General features: G+C 46.4%; 11 protein-coding genes across 11 annotated transcripts; 6 read left to right on the top strand and 5 right to left on the bottom strand.

The window, feature by feature from the left end:
• Nucleotides 1-311: 311 nt before the first annotated feature.
• On the bottom strand, nucleotides 312-1,787 carry ARB_04315 (Nucleoside transporter family protein; the record flags this gene model as incomplete). The annotated part of the gene is made up of 2 exons (XM_003017388.1): nucleotides 312-1,488; nucleotides 1,588-1,787. The coding sequence occupies 2 exons, from the start codon at nucleotides 1,785-1,787 to the stop codon at nucleotides 312-314; spliced, it is 1,377 nt and encodes a 458-aa protein (XP_003017434.1).
• A 1,819-nt stretch (nucleotides 1,788-3,606) lies between these two features.
• Nucleotides 3,607-4,527, top strand: ARB_04314 (Ser/Thr protein phosphatase family protein; the record flags this gene model as incomplete). Its single annotated transcript, XM_003017387.1, has 1 exon — nucleotides 3,607-4,527. The coding sequence occupies one exon, from the start codon at nucleotides 3,607-3,609 to the stop codon at nucleotides 4,525-4,527; it is 921 nt and encodes a 306-aa protein (XP_003017433.1).
• Nucleotides 4,528-4,755: 228 nt separating this feature from the next.
• On the bottom strand, nucleotides 4,756-6,752 carry ARB_04313 (uncharacterized protein; the record flags this gene model as incomplete). The annotated part of the gene is made up of 3 exons (XM_003017386.1): nucleotides 4,756-5,161; nucleotides 5,219-5,560; nucleotides 5,602-6,752. 3 exons carry the CDS (start codon nucleotides 6,750-6,752, stop codon nucleotides 4,756-4,758), a joined length of 1,899 nt encoding a protein of 632 aa, XP_003017432.1.
• A 593-nt stretch (nucleotides 6,753-7,345) lies between these two features.
• On the top strand, nucleotides 7,346-9,066 carry ARB_04312 (uncharacterized protein; the record flags this gene model as incomplete). The annotated part of the gene is made up of 2 exons (XM_003017385.1): nucleotides 7,346-7,680; nucleotides 7,746-9,066. 2 exons carry the CDS (start codon nucleotides 7,346-7,348, stop codon nucleotides 9,064-9,066), a joined length of 1,656 nt encoding a protein of 551 aa, XP_003017431.1.
• Nucleotides 9,067-9,969: 903 nt separating this feature from the next.
• Nucleotides 9,970-11,450, top strand: ARB_04311 (uncharacterized protein; the record flags this gene model as incomplete). The annotated part of the gene is made up of 3 exons (XM_003017384.1): nucleotides 9,970-10,036; nucleotides 10,151-10,991; nucleotides 11,069-11,450. 3 exons carry the CDS (start codon nucleotides 9,970-9,972, stop codon nucleotides 11,448-11,450), a joined length of 1,290 nt encoding a protein of 429 aa, XP_003017430.1.
• Nucleotides 11,451-13,858: 2,408 nt separating this feature from the next.
• On the top strand, nucleotides 13,859-16,330 carry ARB_04310 (uncharacterized protein; the record flags this gene model as incomplete). Its single annotated transcript, XM_003017383.1, has 1 exon — nucleotides 13,859-16,330. One exon carries the CDS (start codon nucleotides 13,859-13,861, stop codon nucleotides 16,328-16,330), a length of 2,472 nt encoding a protein of 823 aa, XP_003017429.1.
• Nucleotides 16,331-16,815: 485 nt separating this feature from the next.
• ARB_04309 (uncharacterized protein) lies at nucleotides 16,816-18,723 on the bottom strand (the record flags this gene model as incomplete). Its single annotated transcript, XM_003017382.1, has 1 exon — nucleotides 16,816-18,723. One exon carries the CDS (start codon nucleotides 18,721-18,723, stop codon nucleotides 16,816-16,818), a length of 1,908 nt encoding a protein of 635 aa, XP_003017428.1.
• A 257-nt stretch (nucleotides 18,724-18,980) lies between these two features.
• ARB_04308 (uncharacterized protein) lies at nucleotides 18,981-20,023 on the top strand (the record flags this gene model as incomplete). Its single annotated transcript, XM_003017381.1, has 3 exons — nucleotides 18,981-19,211; nucleotides 19,270-19,908; nucleotides 19,976-20,023. The coding sequence occupies 3 exons, from the start codon at nucleotides 18,981-18,983 to the stop codon at nucleotides 20,021-20,023; spliced, it is 918 nt and encodes a 305-aa protein (XP_003017427.1).
• A 123-nt stretch (nucleotides 20,024-20,146) lies between these two features.
• Nucleotides 20,147-21,207, bottom strand: ARB_04307 (uncharacterized protein; the record flags this gene model as incomplete). Its single annotated transcript, XM_003017380.1, has 3 exons — nucleotides 20,147-20,589; nucleotides 20,627-20,928; nucleotides 21,101-21,207. 3 exons carry the CDS (start codon nucleotides 21,205-21,207, stop codon nucleotides 20,147-20,149), a joined length of 852 nt encoding a protein of 283 aa, XP_003017426.1.
• A 288-nt stretch (nucleotides 21,208-21,495) lies between these two features.
• On the top strand, nucleotides 21,496-22,410 carry ARB_04306 (uncharacterized protein; the record flags this gene model as incomplete). The annotated part of the gene is made up of 2 exons (XM_003017379.1): nucleotides 21,496-21,511; nucleotides 21,701-22,410. 2 exons carry the CDS (start codon nucleotides 21,496-21,498, stop codon nucleotides 22,408-22,410), a joined length of 726 nt encoding a protein of 241 aa, XP_003017425.1.
• A 709-nt stretch (nucleotides 22,411-23,119) lies between these two features.
• Nucleotides 23,120-24,441, bottom strand: ARB_04305 (uncharacterized protein; the record flags this gene model as incomplete). The annotated part of the gene is made up of 5 exons (XM_003017378.1): nucleotides 23,120-23,345; nucleotides 23,404-23,826; nucleotides 23,900-23,999; nucleotides 24,022-24,272; nucleotides 24,353-24,441. 5 exons carry the CDS (start codon nucleotides 24,439-24,441, stop codon nucleotides 23,120-23,122), a joined length of 1,089 nt encoding a protein of 362 aa, XP_003017424.1.
• Nucleotides 24,442-25,020: the final 579 nt, after the last annotated feature.

Genomic DNA, 25,020 nt, shown 5'->3' with positions numbered 1-25,020 from the left:
TATATTCTCACTGTATAGATTATATACATAGATGTACTTTTAACACCTAGACATATCGTCTTGTTGCTACTATAGACTTTTCTTTGGTCACCTCTATTTCTCTCCCTTGTTTCAGGCTTCTTCCATCTTACCAGCATCATTAGGTTATATTCACTTATCACTTAAGGGGCAAAAAATAGAGCATAAGTGCCATGCATATATCACTTGATTATGGCATTTTCTATTGATAGGAAATGTAATAGATCTGCGCTACTGAAATCAGTGCTGCAAATGAACTATCTACCTCGAGTATCCTGCACCGATCAATAATATCATAGGGCTCCGATAAAAAAACTTAGAACGCTACCGGCTGCTAAGCCTGCCACTATCAACATGCCCATGTATGCGCCAGCTGCCTCCCTCTCTTCCTCGTCTACCAGATCCGGGGCACTAACCATGATAGAAACACAGACGTAGCCATTTGTTAGCCCGAACAGACCCTGGACAAAGACGAGATAGAAGAAGTCGCTATTGATTGCCGCCCCTCTCCCTCGGACATTACACATCAAGAACAATGGGATGAAAAAGATGCGAGCTAGCGCGAGGACAAAAAGGACGAACTGCGGAGGTTTCCTGTCCTTTACAGACGGGATCAAGAGAGTCATTCGCCCGAGCAAGTCGCCTGAGTTCCAAAACAGAAGGGCAAGGGCAACGAATACGCCAGGTTGTGAATAACGAGGCGGAGGGTTTTCTTTACTAACACTCTGGATCTGAGATGCAAACACGGGGAAGGCCATGGTAATACAGAAGCAGAGAAATATCGCCAGAGATAGCCACCTGGTCTTTCGGAACAGTGTCAACAATGAAACCGCCGTCTTAGTTGACAGCATGTCCGACTCTGAGGCATCAGTGTCTTCATCTGGGGTATAGCGAGCACGCCTAGCCTGGGAATGATGAAGGTAAAGGAAAGCGAGGAAAGCACCTCCGCAGACCAGTGTTGCGGTCAGGAAAAATCCAAAAGCCGATTTTGCTGCGTTTTCTAGCTCGCCTGTTTCGTGTACAGTAGAGTCTGGCACTGCAAGGACCGAGATAAGTTGTACTATGGAAGGCAGGACACCGGAGAGTGCCTGTCCCGCCAGAATTGCCTGCGTATACGCTGGCTGGGAAAAGCCAGATACGTATGCGAACAATCCATTCTGGTTCATCGATGCCGACAGCGCACATATAAATACCATGAAAAGGACAAACGCAAAAAGGACATTAGGAGATGGTCCTTGTTTAGGAATAGTGGAGAGCGTGAGCAGTGCAAACACGAATCCGGTGAGAGCGAGTGAGACAAGGACTCTCTGCGGGTAAGATGCATTTTTCTGGAGTCTCAGCAGGAACAGATGTGTAGACAGGCCCGTAACGCAGAACACCGAAGTTATTGAGGATTGTGAGTTGTCCCGAAGCCATTCATTGCTGGCAAACCGGATTTGAAAGTACGGTGCTGCGGCAAGGAACGAATTCCTGTAGATTCATTAACATTACCAATGTTAGCCACGTAACTGCACTTTATAAGCCTGGTAAATCTACCAGAGAAAGCCTGTGGTTCCAAAGGGAGCTTACCATCCCCATAGCATGGCCATCCCCATCCAGGTAAAGATAGAATAAACTACCCACGAAAGCTCCTTGACAGGCGGAGCATCGTACGCAGGCACCTCGGCTTCCCCCTCAGCGGTATCTCTGTCGTCTCCATCTATTCGTCTGTACGCCTGCTGCTGGCTGTCTCTCTGGCCAAAGAACCGGTTGAGCCTGTCTCGGGACATGATGGTGGAGCGTCTATGTTCTCGGGGTTGCAGCAAGTTACGAGGTAACTTACTAGCTAGGTAGCTGGTCAAGCGGCGGGATATAAGCAAAACGTCTAGTCCGACGGGTCAAGCCGCGCTTGCAAGTCTGCCAAATGGTGTTAAGCCCATCCTGTCTCTGCCCGGCGGGATGTCGAGGCCTGGCAGTCATCAGCTGGCTGTTGCACTTTGACAAGAAGTGTAAAGTTAACTAACTAGTTAAAGCGTGACGCGGTTGGCGCCTAGTTAACTAAGTCGAGTCACATGAAGCAAACTAGTTAAGTATGGATTGACTATGATAACAGGAAGAAAACACTGCGATATCAGCACAACGTCAGCCATTACTACTGCTACTACTGGTATGTGAACTGATTTCAATGCCATTATCATGAGCGAACCGCTCCTAAGATCGGGATATTAGCCGATATCCATGGTAGCATTCAGAAAAGGCTTGCGGAAGAAATTGTTCCTCTTGTTCTACCAGATTGCTCCCTTCGTGGTTGGTCATGCAGAGTTGCCTATGAAGGATTACGGTTGTGATGAGCAGTGATGCTTAGACAAGGGGCTCCTGGAGGCTGGAGATTGCTCCTTGGTTGTCACTGTCGGTGCCAGCCAGAGGTGGCTGGGCTCCTGTGTTGAGTTGTGATAACCATCACACATTGTTATCCCCGGAGCATGTTGCTGGTTAATTCCCCCTGAGATATCAGCAAGCGCCTGCCCTGCCACTGTAGGCGGATGTCCGTGGGACGGCGCTTCGATGGCAGCTCCCGCCATAGAGTCTCCCTGTCTATTTGAATTCGAGACTTGCAACGGCGTAACAGCTGTGGCAGGCCGTTTCTTTCTAGAAGATGGAGGCACTGGGTGTGCTGAGTGAACATGGCTTGCCAGCTCGGCCCTTTTTGTATTTTGAAACCCCGTTAGCTGCGGTATTCTTTTGAAGGCAATTGTCTTTTGGACTGATATGCCATCATACCTCTCGTCAAAAGCACGGCAGCACTCGAAGCAAGGGAATGACTTTCCTTTTCCTCTATCTGAAACGCATGTCAGCATGGAACTCTGTTGGCGAACGTTTGCTTGTTCACTCTGCTCGTTTATACTCACGCATGACTCCATGCCGCAGAAGATGGTCTGCCCGGCGGAACGTCTCTAGACATGTCGTGCATTGGAACCTAGTGCTCCCCTTTGCTGGGCTTCTCAGTGAACGGAGCACTGAATTCTCCTGTGAAGCTGTCATGGCTGCTGTTAACTTTCCCTGGTCCTCTTAACTAACCTGGGCGGCCAGCTCTGTCGAGTGTGAATGTGTGAGAAAGCCGCTGGGAGAGGCGAGTCCCTCCAGCTCAAGGAGATCAAACCAGCAGGACATCTTTGAGGACTCGACGCCTCTTGCCAGAGAACGCTCGCTATTCAGTATCTATAGAATAGCAATCGCAGCCCAGGTGTAAACAATTGTAGGATTATGTAACTAAGTTGGTTAACTAACCAAGGCGGCTGTTGCTTAACTAGATAACTAGCTGACTTAGTCGGCGTCAAAGAAAGGGTATTCAAACGCTGCTCGAAGAACCTCACTAGAGATCTATAGCTCATATGAAAATCTCCCATACTAGAATGCTGTATATCTAGTGATTATCAATGCCGCCGAGATCTCCGTTTTTGAATAGCAGTATCATAGATTGCTATTACGTCAGAGTAGCTCGTGCTAGGCATCAGCCGACTGTTTAAACCGCCGAACTTGTCAGCTCAGCCAGCAGCTTTCCATCACCAACCATCTCAACATAGATCCATGTCATCTTCAAGTGCTATGATGAAGACCAGGATCTTAATACTTTCTGATACCCATGCAATGCCATATACGCCTCCCAGCCAATATGCCGATGTAGCCCTACATTGCGGCGACTTGACCGAGCGTTCCACATTGGAAGAATACCGATCGGCTGCACAGCTACTGAAGCAAGTAAATGCCCCCCTCAAACTTGCTATTGCCGGGAATCATGATTTCACTCTTGATATTCCGTTCTACAAAGCGAAACTAGAGCAAATACACGTTGAACGACATGCGCGTTTGATGAAGGAATGTGGTGATTTTGGGGAGGCTAGGCAGCTGCTTGAAGATGCTGGCATCATCCTTCTAGATGAAGGGATTCATCACTTTAATTTAGCGAATGGAGCTTGTTTATCCATATACGCAAGCCCGTATACACCGGTCTATGGGCATTGGGGGTTCCAGTACTATCGACAACAGGGACATCACTTCGAAATGGAGGGAGTCGACATTGCTATGACCCATGGATCCCCGAAGGGTTTACTTGATACAGCCTTTTCAGGGCATCAAGCAGGATGCACGTCTCTTCTTGGAGCCGTATCTCGGGCAAGACCGAAGATACATTGTTTTGGGCACATACACGAAGCTTGGGGGGCAAAACTCGTCACCTGGAGGAATACGAATTCTTTATTTTCACTCTTCTCCAATTCTAAACCTGTTGATGAAGAGAAATCAATTTTGATCAATAGTCTAATGGGGGCAAGAGATTCGAAGGCCCTCTTGGACAAGCTGCAGTCTCACCGGGATGAAGGTTACTATACTCTCAGTTACTGCTCGGATGATGAAACTCCGATTCAATCCGGTCAGCAAACCCTAGTCATAAACGCGTCCATGAAAGGGCTTGGTTGGAACACTAGTCATATACCGTGGTTGGTGGATATTGAATTACCGAAGGCTAAATGAGTGATGGTTGAGTGATGATGTATATTTCAATCTCACAGTAATAAACGAGGCTTAATAAGGCTATGAACGCTATGTCACATATGGTATCTTTTACTCTTGGTAAAATTAAAAAAGAACAAAAACGTGGGTATATATAAAGGATGTAATCAGTACCAGTTTTGCCCCGTGTGTATATATATATATGCATGCGACATGAAAGACTGTTGAGACGATGGTATGTAGCGGCTCCTAGCATAGGAAGTCGGACTCCTCTAGCCATTGAGAACCGATAGCAATGGCCACCAGGTCCCCAGCACAAGACAGAGTCTCATATTCATCTTCTAATTCAAGCAGATCCAAAACGGTCTCTAGCCTTTCAAAGAGTACGTGCTGTATTTCGTCGCGTAGTTTTGGCTCTTCAGTCCGGTTGTCCTCAGCAACTTTGTTCTTGGCGCTTGATTTCCTAGGTACAAGATTGCTATTCGCGGAACGTTGTCCAAGAGGTTGGCGGTGTATTGGGAGCAGTTTCTCAGTACGACATTTGTTTACTAGCGTTGCTAGAATAAAGGACAGCCAAATAAGATTAGTTCTTGGCCTGTAGTTTTTCCACTGTTCAGTGTCGGGGTCACTGTCATTAAAGACCTCTGATCTCATCCTAATAGGGGAAGTATTAGCAACGACGGCCTAGAATGTAATCAGCATCTATACTTACATCCGATAGGTGTCACGAAGGAATTTTTCCTCTTCGTCCCTTCCAACGGCATCGAAGATTTCCTTCTTCTCGAGATCGGACCATGCCACGGATCCCCTGGTATAACTGGTGTTCTGTGTCTCACAAGGCGAAAGCTCTGCGCGAGATAAAGAATAATCAATTATGGTGGTCTCCAGCCCGCTTAAGCCTAGGCGTGCTGAAAGTTCAATCTCCGAAGTATCCATTTTGGCCCTCCCCTTTTGACACTCAACAAGAGGGGGCTGCTTCTGTTTCACACACACGTTTCCAAGATGGAGATCACGGTGCTGGTTAAGTGTTAGCTGTTCATTCCGGATAAAAGCTCTATTTATAGCAAGGAAGCTAGTACCTCAAAGGAAGCATACTGTTCCGCTCTTGCCAAAGCCAAAGCCACACCCCAGAACACGTCATACACTTGGAAAACAGAGGAAAACTTAAACTTCTCAAGTTCAAAACCAGCGTTCTCCATTTCTAGTATAGCCCATAGCTGATTGTCCGGATATGATCTCTTCTTGCTTGGATCGGGATTGAAACAATCATCCTTGGTTCGACTATATATATCCCAAGCGTTTTGGTAAGACGGGGGAAACCTGCCCTGAACCACGTGTATCTCCCTAAATCGTGCAAATCCTGGAATTGGGTCAAGAAGCTTTAGTAATTGAACTTCAGCAACAATCTCATCCACTGTTGTGAATTTCTTTGAACCTGGTCCTCGCTGCGCGCATAATGGCACAATTTTAAAAACGCCATCCATATAGGTTTGTAGTTTAGATGATCGACCACTTGATAGACTTGATTTGGATACTCCATCTTTTGCACACAGCTCATATACCTCTCCGTAAGAGCCTTCCGCAATCTTCCTGACGTCGAAGAAACCTTCGGCCCTGTTTGCCCATTTGTCAAAATGTTGTATTCCTCGTGAAGATCTTGTGGACATTGCCTCGTTCAGGATGGCTTGTACGTAAGCAGTCCTTTGTTTATCATTGACATATGTTTGTTGTATTTTGGTGTTCCCCTTTTTCCTCGTAGTAACAGGAGATCTTGACTGCTTGATATCCTCCTTTTCTTCCGAGCGCTTCGAGGGTATCGAAAAATCACCTTGGGGGCGTTGTATCGATTTAATAGGACCTGGCTTCTGGGCAATATTCTTCTTGGTAATGTTTTCTGATGAAGTGTTATTGGTATGGTGGGTATCCCCTCCAGTTGGATCCTGGTAGCATTCCTTTCCACTGACACTTTGTGAGCGATTCCCCTTGATTGTTATTTGCGACAACTGGTTTCGAACTGCGGCTATAAGTGATTCAGGATCATCTGGAGAAGAAGGCGCTATTGATAATTCCTTTTCAATAGCTAGACTACCATCGTGCACAATATCGTGCTCTTTATATGTGCCTTTCGTCCTGTGAACACCTTTTGTAGCCTTCGAGGATGGGTGTCTAGCTTTTTGGCAGCGGGTAGTTCGTTGACTGGCATCAGCTTGCATCTCAGCAGCAGGGTCTTCAATGTATATAACCATATTTGGTAGTGTGCAGTTCGCGTGTCTTCTCTGTGCCGGCTCGTTCAGATGTTGGGTCGTTTACAAAAAAGCGTTTCTCTCTTCGGCGTGCAATAAACCTTTATTTATACATTTCCCAAAGAGGACTAGCTCCCGCGGTTACCACGGCAAACGCACGGTCCAGCTTATATAAGCCAATGACTAAGCCGGAAGACATGGCCGACGACCAGTCAGGTGACGCTTCTCCTATTCCTGCCGCGCCGGAAGGAATATTTTTTTCTAGTCGAACATCAGGTTTCAGCAGGCGACGCATCTCTCTTACTCTCCAGGGCCCTGGAGATGCAATCCACGGATCATCAATGAGGAGCTCACTGGTAACGAGCCTTATCCCTAAGTGCTCTTCCCCATCGACTCGCACCGGTTTCGCCCAACGACCCGCAGAGGATTGCAGCAGGTACCATCACATGGCACGCGACCCATCCATCAACCGCGGATTGTGATCAAACTCCTCTACCGGTTATCGCGAAATATAAACACACAGATTCGCTGGGGGCCATCGATATAAACGTTTTCTCTCGTTTTCATCCAGGCGCTCGCGCCGTCCGTTGCCAAACATGGCCTTCAATTTTAACTGGTCGCCTCTGATGGCTGATGCTGGATTCTATACTCGCGCTCAAGAGCTACTCACTACTGCCTTGAACAAGTCGCCGAAACCTCCGATCATTGTGGGCGACATCACAGTCACGGAACTGAATCTGGGATCTATACCACCAGACCTTGAAATTCTTGAGATAGGGGATCTGGCAGACGACCGGTTCCGCGGAATATTTAAAATGTCCTACTCTGGAGATGCTTATCTCACTCTGAAAACTTGTGTTCAGGCCAACTCTCTAAACACTTACATGGTGACCCGGCCATCGTTTACTTCTCCATGTCCCCTTGCAGCAGAGTATGTTTCAGTTTCTAGATGCGATCTCACGATATATGAATGTTTACTGACAACGTCTCCTATAGCCAAGGCCTCACTATACCACTACAAATAACTTTGTCAGATATCAAACTTTCTGGCTTTGTAGTGTTGGTCTTTTCTAAGCAAAAAGGAATCACTCTGGTCTTTAGAAATGACCCCCTTGAGTCGCTAAAGGTGTCATCAACTTTTGATTCTATCCCATTCGTTCGAGACTATTTACAACGAACCATCGAGGGTCAGCTTCGCTTATTATTTATGGATGAGCTTCCTGCTATTATCCACCGACTATCTCTTCGACTATGGGTGCCAGAGTTTCGCGGGCAGGATGTCGAAGCACAGGCTGACGAAGAAGCGGGCCCAGGTCAAGATCCATTACTTAGCCCACCCCAAGACCCTGTTGATGCTTCCGGAAATGTTTTGAGCGTTGCCCAGATAGCTTCTTTGTCTCTGGACTCTGGAGTTGAAATGCACTCTCTATTCTCTCAGAGAAATCTTGTCCGACTTGCCACGCTAACGGACTCTCAACGGACACTTTCACTATTCACTCCAACAATACATGACGTCGTTTTCAGAGCGCTTACCGGAGCTATGGAACAATCCGAGTACCACGGAGGCTTGATCTCCCCCATTAGTCCTCCTCTTTCTAGGACTCACTCTCATGCTGCGTCTCTCCAATCTCTGCAGGAATCGTCAATGAGTAAAGCATCTCTAGGCTCCCCACTGAGCGGATACGGTTCTCTCACGACTAGCGCTGGCCGCCACCCAAGAGCACGTCCCTCAAGGAAACACAAGCGGCGTGTTGTGGACTTACGAAAGTCAAAAAAGTCTGATGACACTTCCAGTACATGCACTGAGAGCGAATATACTGTCTCTACTGATGCATCAACTGTTTTTTCATCCTCTGCAAGAGCGGGAGAGAAACCCGATGATCCTATTACTCCACCGATCTCCCCTGATGCTACTATAAAAGTAAAGGATCGTTCACGAGTGCCGGCTGTGCAAGGACTAGGCCCATCTGTCAGTGCTAATACTGCCCAGCCTACCCCGTCAGCCGAAGGTGAAAAGAAGCCTCTTAGTAACGGGGAACCTTCGCATATTCCTCGTCAAAATACCCCTACCCTAGAAGCCCATCAGCAAGGTAGTGACAACACAACCTCCCTGAATGGGGTCCCACCCAACGTACTGTCATTTGTGGCCGCGAGTCAGGACCGAAGCATTTTAGAGCAGGCTTGGATGATGAAGTTAGCAAACGAAATCAACCGCAGAATCCAAGAAAGCAAAGGTCCTGGTAGCGTGGGCAGTGCCAGCAACTACTGCAGACACCAAACCCGAGATCCTTCGCCACCTCCAGCATACGGACAGTGATCTCGCTGTCCCCTTTGACATAGTTGGGTTGCTATACTATATTATAATCGCCACTCCCAATCTTGTTTTGTCTTTGTGCTTTCTTCTCGCAAAGCGTCTCTTGGTTGGAATTGTACCTTTATTCCCTTTGTGACTCTCTTTTGTTCTTGTACTTGTGATTTTTATTTGCCCTGCTTTGCGCCCTTGTGTTTTTACCATTTATTGCCCAGCCTGTTTGATGACAGCTCTTTTTCTTGATACCACTTCTATTCTGCAGGCGCTGTATATAGCTTTCTTTTCCTTCTGGAGTTGGTTGGTTGAATATGTGGCTCACGGATGTTCAATGCAGGCAGGCAGGGAAGGGTTGTGCAAAACAGTCTTTTTGGCCGCCTAGTTGAATTTGAGTTTTCATGGTTGATACATGTATAAAATAGGGTGAATCGGTCTATCAATTCTACTTTTGATTTGTATACGTTATTTCGTCGCATTCGTTCTTCTCCCAATGACTTGACAAAACTGTGGCCTTCCAATGCGTCTCGATGAGGCTCAATACTGTGTGGATCTTAAATTTGGTGGGAGCAATTACAGCGATTTTTGGATCCCCAAATGTGTGAAGTTCAAGTTCATACATGAACTCATATGGCGTACTCCGCTTTCCTCTGCCGTTGGTCCTATTAAAAGGAGCATATATCAATACAGACAGCTACACGACCCGGGGTTGTTCGTGTTGGCCTTCATCCGCCAAAGTTCAGCTTCTTGGCTTTAGTTAACTAACTAACTAGTTAGTTAGTTAGTAAACTCCAAGTCCGTCACTGGCACAACACAAGTGATTGTCCAAACTCACAACACCAACAACTCTACGGCAGCTCTCGATTAGTGACTTATCAGGCCATCCTGGCCAGTCCTGATATCTAGTTACCGACGATGGACGGAGTCTTTAAGGGTCTTTTTGGCGGCAAGGCCACTGAGGCTCCGCAGAAGGCTGAAGGAGGTTGGTGACAGCAAAATTCACAATCCATCATCGCTGACCCAATATTGTTCAATTCAAATTATTCTCTCATGAGGCTACTTGAAATTACGAGCTAACAATTTACTCATATCCTAGGCTTTGCGGACTTTGCGCCTCCATCTGCAACTGGATCTGGACCCCAGGGTACTGCCGCCAGCACTGTTGCCTATACAAAATGGTACCGAGTCTGGGAACGAACGTCGCCACAGGACTTTGTTCAGGAAGCATTCATCATCCCTTTTATTATTTTGGTCGCCGTCCTACATGTGTGGGGAGCGGGTAAAAACAGGCGCAAGGCAAAGACATGGGCACAAGCAAATATCCCAGTGCTCTGCGACGAGTTTGCGGTTGTTGGATATACTGGAATCCCGCAGAACGCTAGTTCCAACGAAGGCATTAAGATCGATGATAAGATACTGAAGGAGAAGGCTTTGAATGAATTCACTACTTACGCTACTGGCCGTCAGAATATTGCCTTCGTCGATGTCACGATCAAGATGCTGAAACGCTACAATCCTCTGCTGCTGTTTGGCGAGACGCTTCTTGGGTTGTTTTTCGATTCCATGGCACCGTCTTCTGAAAAGGTAGAGATCGTTGCATATCCCTTCGACGGCCGGGAGAAAGACCTTGTTCCACCCACGCCAATGGATATTGATGCCGACAAGCGCTCAAAGTCAGGACCTTCGACTTATGACGGCTTCGTCTTTGCTGTGGTGCACAAGAATGCTATGCGCCGTCTAAGGGAAGACCGATATGATGTTTCATTGACATTCACCAAGGAGAACGCTAAACTTCCCAATTGGTTAACTGTTATGAGCGAGAGTGCGGAGATTACCGATTCCATGCTAGTTCCTGAGTTTGTTAAAGCCATTGAGGATGCCGGTGATCTGTTTGATTACCTGATTGTGACTGACCAACCTATGGAGAAGCCTACTACGTACGTATATTTGTCACTTTAACTCTGTTCCCGTAAACTCCTTGATGACCAAATACTTACATTTTCTTGCAATATAGTGTTGAAGAGGCAGTTCCCCGAAAGCGTATCATTCTCTCTCTGCGTATTCCAGAATCTTCGGATGCTTCGGACTATGCCTCCTCCTCCAATATGCTGAAGGCCTTCATTCGCTTAGCTGATCGCCTGGTGACTATCGCTCACTTCAGACCTGAAGTAACCCGCAAACTCCGTAGTACACGCGAGGAAGAGATTAAAAGGATGAAGCGGGTTGACCAGGATGAAAAAGCTGAAGAAAGAAAAGTGGCTGCCGAAAAGATCAAGAAGGAAGAACGTGATCGACTCCTACGTAACATGTCAGCCGAGGAGCAGAAGAAGTTCCTTGCGAAGGAAAAGGAGAGGGAGCAAAAGCGAGAGATGAAGAGACAGACAAGAAAGGGTTGAAATTTATATAGCATCACTGCCGTTGTGCTAATAGCCTCTACACACAAGTATGTGTCTTTTAGTGCTGAGCATATGATGTTCAATAAAATATATCGTCACATTAATGCTCACGGTTTATAGGTTTAGGAGCGTATGCCCTGTTAATACGAGGAAAAACTGCGTTCATGCGTGGTTCCAGTCTAAATTCATGTGCACTAACTATTTGGTTATGCTGAGTTGAATTGCAAATAATTACGAGTGTTTCACATCGCTTATAGGTTAGGGAATGATAGCAGGGTCACTCTCCATAGTCCAGAAAATAAAAATGACAGTATCTTGCAATGTTAAATATACAACGGTTTGCAATTGGCTTTGATAGTCAGAGCTGGTTCAACGCGAGTTGTAGTTTGGAGCTCTATCAGGACTATATACACCATTCCAATTCACCTAAAGTTCATGCACCTCCTCTATGAGCTCAATTTTTCTTGTGCAGTCGGAATTGGTGTCTTGGCTCAGAACCATGTCTTGTGTCCCTGTTATGATATCAGTATTTATCGCCCAATGTGTCAAGGTAAAGCTGTGCTCCGACGCATTGAGAAAGAGGCTCTCATTTAAGGAGAATCGGTATTTCATGTTACTCACAAGAACGATTCTGCCCATGGCGTACATGGTGGCTAGAAGTCCATGTTAGCGAAAAATATCCCTCCATAGACAGGAAATATCAAGCCAGGCAAATTGACTGGGCGAATCATACCAATGGTGCTGCCGTAGAGAGATACGTAGAATGGATATAGCAGATATGGGCTTCGAGCAGTCTATCCCGTGAAGAATCGTGTGTTAGTCACTGATGCTGGATGACCCAATCCCGTCCGGCTAGCGAGGGAGGGCGGAAAAGACTCAGCGGACCTTCTTCCATTGACGAACGCCGTCTCCATTCTGGAAAAGGCGCTGGTAGTAAGGGACGCGGTTCTCTCGGAAGACGAAACTAAACGAAGAGTAAATGCTTCACGTTAGCGAGCTGGAATGACTTGAGCCGGGTGCTAGATTCCTTCCGTGAACGCAAGATTTTCGCGGAAAACGTCAAGAGTTACATACCCGGCCATACGAGGGAGCGTTCGGGAAACCATGGCTGCGCGAATCGAAGTAATTGCGACACAACACGCAAGGGCGAGATGAATTGTTCAGTGGACGGGTAACTGAGGACAAGAGGTGATGTTGGAGGAACCAAAAGTGGTGAGATGTTTTGCCTTTTCGCCGTGGCTATCACGTGACAATATTCGAGCCCTTGGGAGGTACCTAAGTAGGCGCTCCATAATTCAATCCACAACATGAGACCATAGTTAACTATCATTCAATTCCCTCGGTTGTTTCAGTAACTCGTCATTTATTGTTTGCAGTTTAATGGTAAGATTTAAACAAGATAAGTACGGCAGAACATAAGATTATTTGGAGTAACTGGGGGACCATGGGTTCAATGAATCTCTTTTCCATCTTTAACAGGAGCGGGAGCGGCAATCTATGTCAGGTTAACTGTCATCGACCTAAATATTAGATTGAGAGAAGGTAGGTTGGAGCAGTACTCTCGAGTATGGGGAGCACTTAGTGGGATCTGGAGAGCTCCAATCGAAGATTTGGCTTCCCTCAGCTTTATCAAAATCCCAAGGCAGCAAGTGAAGAGCTGAGTTAATGAGAACCTCCCATTCAGCCTCTATATTGCTACCACAACGAGAGTCGTACTTCTTCTTCCGTAAATGAAGGCCTTCTCGCACCAGAATACCCTCTATCATGAGATTATAAAGGCCTGGTCTTGACAATGGGGAGCCTCCATAACTTTTAGAAACCCCAGTTCCTCAGATCGAGCTGTAGATGAATGAGGTGAGAAAGGCCATAGTTGATTTCCCGTGTAGGTTGTTTGTGGCATGAATTTCAAGAGTAATTTCGACAGTTTGGCCTGTCTATACTGGAAAGTAATATGCAGCACTCTCCCCAAGATAAGCTGTGGGAGATGTCTACCGTTCTGATTATAGGCCTTCCTATGGGGATTTGCGAGAATATACTAGCCAAAAAGAGCTTTATTAGCAAGATTCAACTTGATACTTACAGGCAACGTATGGGGTAGCTATTATGTTGTTAACCGGTAGGAAATACAATGTTTCTCGTGATGTTAAGGTATGGTTCTGGCCTGGGCTAGGTACCTAATGGAAGTTCGAAAATCACGTGATGTGAGCTTGTCGCGGTGTCGGAGGAAGATTCGTTCCATCCATAGTAGATCGTTCCGTTAAATCGAACTGGCAATGTTAATAATTTCGGCGTGAACTGTTGACCGGACGGCATTGCAAGAGACGGGCCTTGACGACCGGATATGTGATGAAATCTATGGTTATAAATGCCCGCCGTCGTGCCTCTTGGGGCTTTTCGGCGACCGCCTAATGCTATTTATGCTCTCGAGGCAGCTCAGGTTGTTGCCGGGACACATCCAAAGGCCTGTCGCTCCGCCCATATCCACCAGTGTTATTAGTGCTGCCCGTCGCCGCAGACTCGTCAGTGGGCCTAAATCCTTTTCGTCAGCGAGTTCACAGATAGCCTACTCCCCCGATCCATCTGTCAAGCCGGAGACTGAGGATTGCAACATCGCGACCAACCGAGAAACCCCCAATATACCCAACCGCCGGTCAAACGAAGACTCCCGTAACCCGCTCACAAATTACTTTCCGCAGCCTCGGGGGACGCAGATATGTCTTACAAACACGGATCAGAGTATACCTACCAGGGAGCCTGATCATTTGGAATTTTCCGAGCATTCGCAGACTTGGAAGTTGCAGCCATGGCAATTAGACCTGGAGTCAGACCTCGGACATAATGAGAATATAGGGAGCAAATTGGTTGACAATCCCCACTATTCACAGAATTTTACTCTTTGGAGGGAACTTGTCTTGTACCGCCAACGACATTATGGAGATACTGGAGTGATTGAGATATGGAAAGGGTTGACTGAGCGATGCTCTGGGATTAGACTCCCTACCGAGGGGGAAGATGCTGATTTTCTATGGGAGACTTTCGTCTCCATAGGGCTAAAGCACGAATGGATGCTAAAAGAGCTCCAATCTCACGCAGAATTTATTTGGAAAGAGAAAGGGTTGAGATGGAAATACTTTTATGAGCGTGTTATAGGTACCTTTGTGAAAGCAGGAAATCAGTCGAAGGCTCTACTGTGGCATCAAGCGCTAAAACACACCCACTTGGATAACCCGGAAGGTATCCTATGTGTTTTCAAAACTGCAATGTCCACCGGAGAGGGCCTGGATACCTTCCGTCGTCTATGCCAACTGTCCGAGGGCCATAGAATATACTCATTTGTGGTGCCGATTCTTTGCAAACATAAGAGCGTTGAATTGGCTCTTGCCATGCATCATTTTTTAATGCGACGTGGGGATTTTCCGTCATCCATTGATGATGTTCTGCCACTAATCCAACATGTGCAAAAATACAGCAATCCGCAGCAACAGTCTCAATTTCTTACTGGGCTTGTCAAATCCGGCACTCTGCCTGTTGGTACTTCGATTGACAGCTTCTCATCCCATTCCTCACAGATTTGCTCAGCCACCTCTAATACAACTGGCACACAATCCTCGATGGTAAAAGACGATCTCGGAGCTCGACTCTTTGCTACAAAAACCTTCACATTCGACTTGATCCTTGGGGGTCTCAAAATGTTTGGTGTTGGAGCCATTGGCCCTTTAACGCTCCAGCAAATGGCACTAAAGGCTGTGGATATTGCTGAGCTGCAATATCAAATTTCTCAGCTGAAAGAGATAGGCATATCTACTGGAAATTCAGTGTTTGCCAAAGCTGTTGATTATTTCATTGCCCGGAAAGATCACCAAGCTCTCTACGATCTAATCCATAGTGATCAACATCCAGATGCCTTAGAGTCTCTAGAAACACAAGAATCTCTCTTCCACCACTTTTCCATGTCGCACGACTGGCGCCAGGCGAATTTGACTCTCACAATACTCTCCTTTTTGTCTCCCGAAGATCCTCATTGCTACAATATACAACTTCGGAATGCACTAAAACTCGACGATAGGAGGCTTATCTCTGAGATACTCGAAAAAATGAAAGCTGACCGCATTTCACCGTCCAGAAAAACCATAAAATGGATGATTTGGAATATACTTCCATCTCGCCGTATGGGAACACGCCCCATCCTGGACAGACCTGCAAGGGATGCCGTCTTACGCCTGTTTGGAATTTTCCAATATGTTATAAAGTATGGCGGCTACATTCCTCCTGAATCATGGGAAGCTGGCCTCAAGCAACTCATTATTAGCAACCGGTGGTCCGAACTTGAAAGACTATGTCTTTGGCTTGCCGAAACTTATTCACCTCATAATCACACCCAAAACTCACAAATACCTAACATCCGCCTACCTCCCACCCACCCACAGTCCCCATTACGCATCATCTTCAGTGTGGATTTTCAGCAAGCAATTATCAACTGTGGCTTCTTACGCAAGCCAAAATTTAACTTCTCTGGTTCTTCGACTCTGAATCCATTCGGACCAACACCTGATTCTGTCGCCCTGTGGGTCTGCGGGCTGATCCTGCTGAGGCGGCTGAAGGAGAAAGGTGTCTATATTAACACCAATACTGTCCGGCGAGTGTGTCGTACACGATTTGCCATACTCTTTGGTGACGGGCCTCCATCAAAGAGAAAGAGCAATCTATTGCTCAGGAAGGTAAATCCATGGACCCTGGACCAGCTAATAGCAGACGCAAATAAGGTCTGGGGGTCATCGCTTTTCTCGGACTTCACGCCAAACATCCATAAGCTTGTTAACCCTCGCCGCCGGCCCATTACTTCTCAGGACCATCGCATGCAGGGAGAGAGCAAGCGCTGAGAAATATGGCTGCTACTAGGACAAGATCGGATGCCACACAAATCGAGTACCCAAGGATTGACCCTCCGAGTGTTTAGTTATGCATTCACGCCGCGTTGGCGCCTAACTTAAAGATGGACCTTCAAATAACATATCTAGGCATACTAGCTAGACTCTTACACACGGGGTGGAGTATGTTGCTAGTCACTGTGGGAGTAAAGCCGTCATCTTCAATCTCTGCAAGGCCTTTATGCCATGGCAATTCAACGAATCTATTTGTACATAATTTATATTAACGACAATAAAAATACAAAAACTATATAGTATCTCCGGTTCTTAAATGCCGTTTATATGGTTCAGTTCCATTAGTAGCTCCCATCCTGTTACCGGTGACCAAGTACCTGAAGAAAATAGATAAAAGGGCAAGCCCAGCTAACTCCGTAATCCCCAGGGTAACCATCAACGTGACTTGAATCAGAGCAAATCTCTAAGATGGATTTCGTTCATTATATCAAGTTGCTACTGGAATCAACATCGACCCAGTAAGATTGTATGTTGTTGAGAGGCCCTAAACTGTCACATTGAGAAAAAACGGGCTCTTCGGTGTCATTGAATGTAACCGTTCCAAATATAAATGGAAACTCCAACGGTGGAGCGGGTTTCACCAACCCTGGATGAACGACGCCGTTGCCCTTCCCAATCCACAATGCTACCACTTTTCCGCTCTGTCGATCCCAGGCGATTATGTGCCCGGTACACCTCCATCTCTCTATAGAATCACCCAAGCCGGCGGCGTTCGCCGTAGATGCTCGAACGCCAATATATCCCAGCTGCATTAGAGACACATTACCAAGGCTCCGTATGGGCACGCCGTTCCCGTCAACATGCACTCTGATAAGCCCAAGGGATGCTGGGGACAATGGTTGGCCTATATCACGTCCTAGCTGAGGACGATTACCAATAAATTCAACGGGTGAACAGGTAGGGAACCAAGCGTAGTCCAAGGTATCAGTATTTTCAAGTAGTTGCATCTTTAACGGGATATCAGCTCCTTCATATTCATCTAAAAGGTCGGCAATGGCGGATAAGTTATCCAGAGATCTTGAACAGCCATTTGTTTGCATTCCGCCCTGTAGTTGACGTATGAATTTAACGCTTGACGTGTAACCTGACGAATTATAGCTGGGCTGGTAGCCGTCGTTAGCAGCACTAGCACTGTGGATTTCTTCCATGCTAAGTGGGTGGTAGTGATGACCGGCTCCATCGTTAAACCAGGTAGCACCCAGTACTAACTCGAGAGAATGAAGGTCGCGTTGTAATAAAGTAGCAGTAGTTGCAGGAGCAATTACAGTCCGAAGAAGTCCGTGTGAGTCATGCTCTAGAAGAAGTTTCCAGGTTGGGACCGGAAGGTGTTCGTTCAAATCAATGTACTTTGAAGCTAGTTGAGCAGCTTCGAGAGCACGACCCGGATTTCCCAGCGTCAAGAAAGCCTCGATTGATGCAATAGCGCTCTCAGTTATTGCCGCCGTTTGCCCATATTCAAGTTCAGCTTGGACTTGACGCCAAAGATCAAAAACCATTTTCTCTCCACCTAACTCACCTAGGAGCTGCAAATACTTTGGTAAGACCTCGCTCTCTCGAATACTGGAGAAATCCAAGTGTGAATGCAAGGTGTCTGCGCTAGTCTGTTCATTTCCCGGTCCGATGATCACTCTCAGCATCGCAGATTTATCGATACTTGGATCCTCCCAATAACGGCGTTTGAACCCGTTCAACAATGAGTCTATGAGGTTAACGCTGATGGACCGTGGTAAAGTACCATGGCCTCCCTTTGAATAATTCCGTAGGTATAAAGCTAACGAGCCGGATGAAAAGTCCTTAGCCGCATAACTCATACCCAGAAGGAGTAACTGGTGTGTATCTTTGACCCCCAACTGATTTAACCTTGCCAGGAGGCCATTTATTGTCATAAGTAAATCTTCCCCCTCCACCCTGGTGTGACACTGATCCAAGGCATTTTCAAGTGATTGAATCGAATTTAGCAAATTAGCCCCTGAATTTTCAGAATTGATAAACGTCTCAACGTTCGCTTGCAATCTTGAGAGTCCATGGCCTTTCGGAAGCTTGGGTAGTGGTGGTGAAAGACGATCAATGGTGCTTGGTCTTTTGGGTAGCCGGTTTTTCTGAAAATGAGATGTCAAGCGTTCATCTAGTTTCTTATCGAGCGTATCTCCGGGTCCGCTGCATGTTGTGCCGGTGATGGCGAAGCGAAGGAGCTGTGCCTGGGACGGTTGGAATAGAGACTGTGCCGGCAAGCTTTGCGAATATCTCCGTAACGTGACAAATTGTGAAGATGATAGCAGGCCGCAGCACTCTGTCATAAGCCGACAGCCATCAAGCGTCAAAGAGCGCATTGAGACAAGAGTCAGCTCACTCCATGCGTTGCTTGCGGGTTGATACCAATTTGATCAGTTCTTCCTTTTGGTTCTTCAAAAGAGAAATAGACGTCAGTAATTACGTAATCACCGGTAGCCTACTAATCTTTTGAACTTCGTCTCTCTCTTCAACCAAAATCCTTACTTACCTACATCTGTCGAACACGCCTCCAACCTCTCTCCAGAACCCACTTTGCCGATATTCACAGAATCGTAAAAGTGCACAGCACGCGATAATGCCTACCGAAGCCGAAGCCGCCGATACGGCGAAACCTACCGACAGTGCCACAACCTCACATCAAGAAGATAAAGCTGAGAAACAAAAGAATGATCTTGAACATTCATCTAAAAAGAGCTCTTCAGAGACTGAGTCTGAGAAGTCGATAGCAAACAAGGCCGAAGCCGAAGATACGACATCGAAAAACCAAGACAGACTTCAGAGATTCAAGGCCCTCCAGGCAAGAGCAGTAAGGAAACCTCGTCGGTGGTGTCTCCCATCTCAATAAGTACTAACCGAGTCAACAGAAAACGGCAGTGAAAAATAATTTAAAGGAGACTGCGGCAGAAGCACATCGTTTATCTGTCGACCCCAACGCTCTATCTTCCATATCGCGCAAGCATGCCTTTGCATCCCACAGCTTGCTAAAAGCGGACATAGAAGCTGCTGGTGAAGATTTCGAACGGAAACGTGCCTGGGACTGGACTGCTGAGGAGTCTGAGAAGTGGGATCGGAGAATGGATAAGAAACAAAAACACCGGGACAATGTTGCATTTCAGGATTACCGTCAGGATGCCCACAAGAACTATAAGAGACAGCTTCGACGTATGCAGCCAGACCTGGAGGCATATGAAAACGAGAAGGCAGCGGCAGTGCAGCGTGCAGCTGCCAATGGTGGGCTGGAAATAATTGAAGATGAGAATGGAGACATCGTTGCTATCGACAAAAACGGGTCATTTTACTCCACTGCTGATTCAACAGACTTCGTGGAGAATAGGCCAGACAGGGCCGCTATTGACAGGCTAGTCGCTGACATGCAGAAGGCGGAGGAAACTCGTCTTAAGAAGCGTAGGGAACGTGGTCAGGGCGATGATGATGCTGACGTTACCTATATCAATGACAAGAACAAGCGTTTCAACCAGAAATTGGCGAGGTTTTACAATAAGGTATGCATTCAAGCTGTTAATTTTTTGGGGCATACACAAAGAGTGTATACTAATCAAACCTTGATAGTACACCGCCGAAATTCGTGACAGCTTCGAAAGAGGGACGATGATATAACTAAACCGAATAAGCGATGCAGTTAATATTTTACAATACCGACCTTATTTAGCAGTCAATAATAGTCTACAGAGGGTAGATATGGGCCAGCGGGATGTGGTAACCCACAGAATGATGCTACGTTCAAAGCATCGTTTTCCTCCAGCCTTTGGTTGCTAGGTCTTCAATCTTCTTCGGGCTAACGACGCCATCCACATCACTGTCATCGATTGACTCAACCACGGCTTCACCAACGACGCTGACTTTGAGAGGCTTTTCTGCCATCGATCCCAAGGCCGAGAGCTTTCCGCCAGTTAACAAATTAACCTCCGAAGCTATCATACCTCCCACCGCTATGGGTAAAGATAGCCTGCGAGATGAGTCGTACATGAAGGTCGGCCTCACAAATATACTCCGCAGATTTGGAAACATGGACATAATAGATGACTCTGCTTCCCTCTTGGACAATATATACCCTTGCGGTATGATCGGGGCTCCAGAGGACGCTGATATATAGACAAACGTTGGGATATTTTCCTCGGTTGTCTTTTTGGCAAGCGAGATAGCTGTCAAAGCGATGGAATTAGCTATCTTTCATTGATAAATTGGCCAGGGTTCCCTTACCTGATTCCGTATTCATTGTTCGATATGTCATTTGTCCTTTGCCTGGGCCAGTTGTTACACCTGCAAAGGACCCAACCATCTTCTGTATCCCGGTAATAGGAGACTCATTTCCTTGTAATATGCCCTTATAGTCTGCCTCCAGAATAATTCCCATCGAATGTACAACAGCAGAGGCATTCTTAAGATGCTCCTTGTACGAACTGGGGTCTAGGAGATCTGCTTTTGCCCATTCAACCTTTTGTGCCCATCTTGGAGCCTGGCCCGAAGGGCTAACTGTATCCCATTTCGGTTCTCCGTGACGACTATGTTATATATATCAGTTAGCCAGCGAAAGTATGGAAAGCTGCTTCAGTGGAAGCACTGCTGGGTGAAGCACACCTTAATGACACAACTTCCCACCCCCTAGCTATAGCTGATTGGCATATTCTCGCTCCTAAGGACGCGATATAAGGTATTAGACCTGAGTTTCCGCACTATTCCGATGCCATGGAATATTGTTTATAGATCAGGGTTATCTTACCAAGAAAGCCGCTCCCTCCAGCTACAACAATTCTCTTAGCCACAGCCGCTGTTGCCGTCATAGTAGGGTCCCACGCTTCAGCAAAATGAAATAAAACAAGCCTGGCTCTCCAGAATCTCACGGTTGAGAGCTATTATTGCATTTCTCTTGTCTTCCTTTGGAGCTCCCAAAACAAAAACTGCCTTTGGAGCTGGGAGCTTATCGCATAACGTGATCCGGATAACCTTGGACATGGAAGCTCACGGCTTATCTAATCACCTTTTTATAAGACCTTCGCTACTACAAATATCAGCACGGCCAAACTTGCCAGTATTTCAAACAGCAGAGCTCAGAGGGTACTTAAGCAAAAATGCCCGCGCCAGCAGGTACGAAACGCGTTCGGGTAAGTACTTTATGAATCACGATATATACATATTAATGTATATTTACTCTAACCATGGATGTCTAGGGAACCCAAATATTCCGTCCTTTTGGTATGGCAAATTGCGAACGCACTCGCCCTCCATCGAATAACTGACACCAAGGTTGCTAATTTGAAATATCGCGTAATGTAGTATTCGGAAGCGAGGCATACCCGTTTGACCCTAACAAACGACCCGAAGGCGCTGCGGAAGACCACACTCACCAATGGCGTGTGTTCGTTAGAGGCATTAATGGCGAAGATATTTCATACTGGCTGAAGAAGGTGCAATTCAAGCTACACGAAACTTATGCGCAATCCGTCCGAACAATAGAAGCACCACCTTTCGAAGTAACCGAGACCGGATGGGGTGAATTTGAGATACAAATTAAGCTATATTTCGTGCCAGAGTCAATGGAAAAACCACAAACGCTATGGCATGGACTGAAGCTTCATCCATATGGCTCTGATGTTGAAGGGAAAAAGGCAAGAAGGGAAACTGTGGTCAGCCAAAACTATGAGGAGGTGTTATTTAATGAACCGGTTGAACAATTTTACGACTTGCTCACTGGTGGTACTGGTGTTGCGCAGCAACAAACGAAAGGAAAGTCGACGAAGGGAAAGCAAGCCCAGTTGCCGCCCACGGCACTAGGTAGAAGAACTGCTGAAATTCCTCATACGGACAGCCCTAAGAATCCCTACAGTCGAAAGTCGGAAGCAAAGGAAGTCGACCGGATAATAGAAGCAACAAAAACAGTGGAAAAGATTTTGAAGGATGAAAAGGCAAAACTTTTGGAGAGAGAAAAAGTCCTTGCCGGTCTCAAAGAGACTGAAGGAACCAGCCTTCTTCAGAAGAAAAGATAAGGTGGGCTCTGGGACTTGTTACCTGACATTTTCACGTCCAAGGTCTCTGCATCCAACGACCGTTTGGATGCTACCACTCTCTCCATCGAGAAAACCATTCAAAGTAACCATAGTATGGGCCCCAAAGTCACATAGTTGGCTTTATGCTGTCCGAGCAACACATAAAAACTGTGGCTAACCCTCAGTCACGCATTTGAATGTTAGTCGGCGATAGAAGGTACTACGAGCAAGATTTCAAATTCGCCTGTCGAACATCACGCTAGTCAACCTTTCAGTGGCAGGGGATTTGGTGAACGATATCCTTAACTGTGACTAGGCCATATTCTAAACACATGTTGTGTTTTCATATTCAGTGGTCGGCGGAATATCTAGGCTGCAAGAGAGCCAGCAAACTGCCTAGTCTGCTCCATTGTGGCTTTTGTGGTGCTTTCCCTCCTATCTAGCCAATAATGATTTACCCTAGATGTATCATTAGGAAACGCTAGACGCTCTACCTAATAGGAAAGAGCCCTCGATGAAATTAATAGCCGAGAGCTTTTTAGGATCTCGATATAAAAAATAAAAATAAAAATGCACCGACTCACTTTAACTTTAACTTCACCCTTCGGTGATCAATTATAGGGGCTTAACTGTCAGTATATAGCATACACTTGATCTAGGAACGATTGGGTTGAACTTGTTGCATGGTACTATCTATAATATGTAGTTATCATGACTTCTGAGCTTTGAACAGCTCTGGTTTCATGTTGATTTTGCATAATTTGGCAATACACCCACTGAGTTGCACCAGGGTTTGTAGTCCTTCTAGAATTCGCATGTGGGTAAATCCAATTTCCTTGATGAACTCCAATTTTGAATGTTCAGAGAGATTGGGTATAGTTTTAGTTACTCGAAACATGGTTGATATGATATCATGAGCAGAGTACCCAAGTTCCCTAAGTAACGAAGTCAGCAAGGGACATTGTATAAGAAATAAAGGTTCATAACACGCACCACAACTCATTCAGAGTATCCAGGGCAATATCAACTTTTCCTTCCCAGCATGCTTTGATCATTGCCTGCACTTTGACTGGGTGTGGGCTATCTACAACCCTGAAAACATTATCACCGCTCACAAAGCCAAATCCAGCCCATGTACTCTGCAAATTGTTGATTGCCTGTCGCATATCACCTTCTGCGCTGAACACCAGTGCAGCAATTCCGTCATCAGAATATTTAACTTTCTCGGCTTCACATATCTGCATCAACCGCTTCACAACCTGGGCATCTGTTAAGCGCGAGTACCTGAGAATCGCACAACGAGATTGTAGAGGTTCAATAATCTTGTTAGATTGATTACATGCAAATGCAAACCGAGTTGTAGTCGAAAATATCTCCATAGTACGTCGAAGGGCTTGCTGAGCGCCAGATGTCATACTAACAAGACGTTAGGTACGAGAGCTTCTGCATGCGAGTAACACTTTATCATAATATCAGCTTTTCAGCTCACCTGTCTGCTTCATCAAGAATGACAAGCTTATGTCTGCCAGGGGGTAATGTGACTTTCTTCTGTGCGAATCCTTTTATTCTGTTACGGACAACATCGATGCCTATGCCATTAATTAACCTTACGGAACAAATTCAGAGCATAGTTTAGCAAACCTCGTTCATCACTGGCATTGAGCTCTAGTACGGCCTCCTTATATGTATCGCCTAACAATTGTCTTGCTAAGCAGAGAATCGAGGTTGTCTTTCCTATTCCAGGCATGCCAGAAATAATGACATGGGGCATGTTTCCATCGCGAGCGATAATCTTTAGCCGTTCTATCGTTTCAGTATTACCCACAACATCGTCTAGAAAAATTGGTCGATATTTTTCAACCCTATCAACGCCGCAACCCGTCAGCCATTCTATCACAGCTTTTCCTCATTCCCCTTGAAACTCCTTCATAAGCTCCCTTACCAGGGTAATTCATAATTGACCGGAGCACCAGAAACGTCGGCGCGGGCAATTTTATTGGCAGCAGCAGTAGATGATTCTGCGTGTGCCATGTTCGAGATATGCAACCTGGTATCTTGTGTATTCAACGTCGTCTTGTGCCTAGATTGGAGTCGAGTTCAATTTAGATTTGAGCAAAACGCGATGTTCGCGTTTAAGCTTATCGCGGATGGGTTTGCTTATCACCACGTGATTCTTCTGGAGCCTCTGCTTATGTAACCATGACCCTTCTGATGCCGAAGCGTTCTGCGGCGGCGTCTTGATCAAGCAAGCCTCTCTGGGGACCTCGAGCGAAAAGTCGCCTTCATCTCCGGGCCAGCTTCAATGCACGAATTAATTGCGACTTTCTCGTACTCCGAATCACTCCGCTCGTTTTCCTGCCGCTGGCAATAATCTTGCTAAATCGCAGTCGAAAGAGAAGCGCACGTGGCGCCCCATGGCCCCGGCCCTAGTCCTAAACAGGGAGCTCTCTTCCTCTCTGCTCTTCCTCTTTCTCTTCGAGCTACGCTCGGCATGAGTGTTACATAAAGGCTAACTCGGGGCTTCAATATGGGGAGAGTGGCATCCCTGTATGGCGTGCGTGTGTGTATATATAGCTGAATGCTTCCCTCCCTGGAATGGTCGTCTCGGTT

The sequence above is a fragment of the Trichophyton benhamiae genome, assembly GCF_000151125.1.
Source record: "Trichophyton benhamiae CBS 112371 chromosome Unknown contig01293.0, whole genome shotgun sequence".
In the NCBI taxonomy this organism is placed as follows: Eukaryota; Fungi; Ascomycota; class Eurotiomycetes; order Onygenales; family Arthrodermataceae; genus Trichophyton; species Trichophyton benhamiae.
This window is presented reverse-complemented; position numbering and strand designations above follow the sequence as displayed.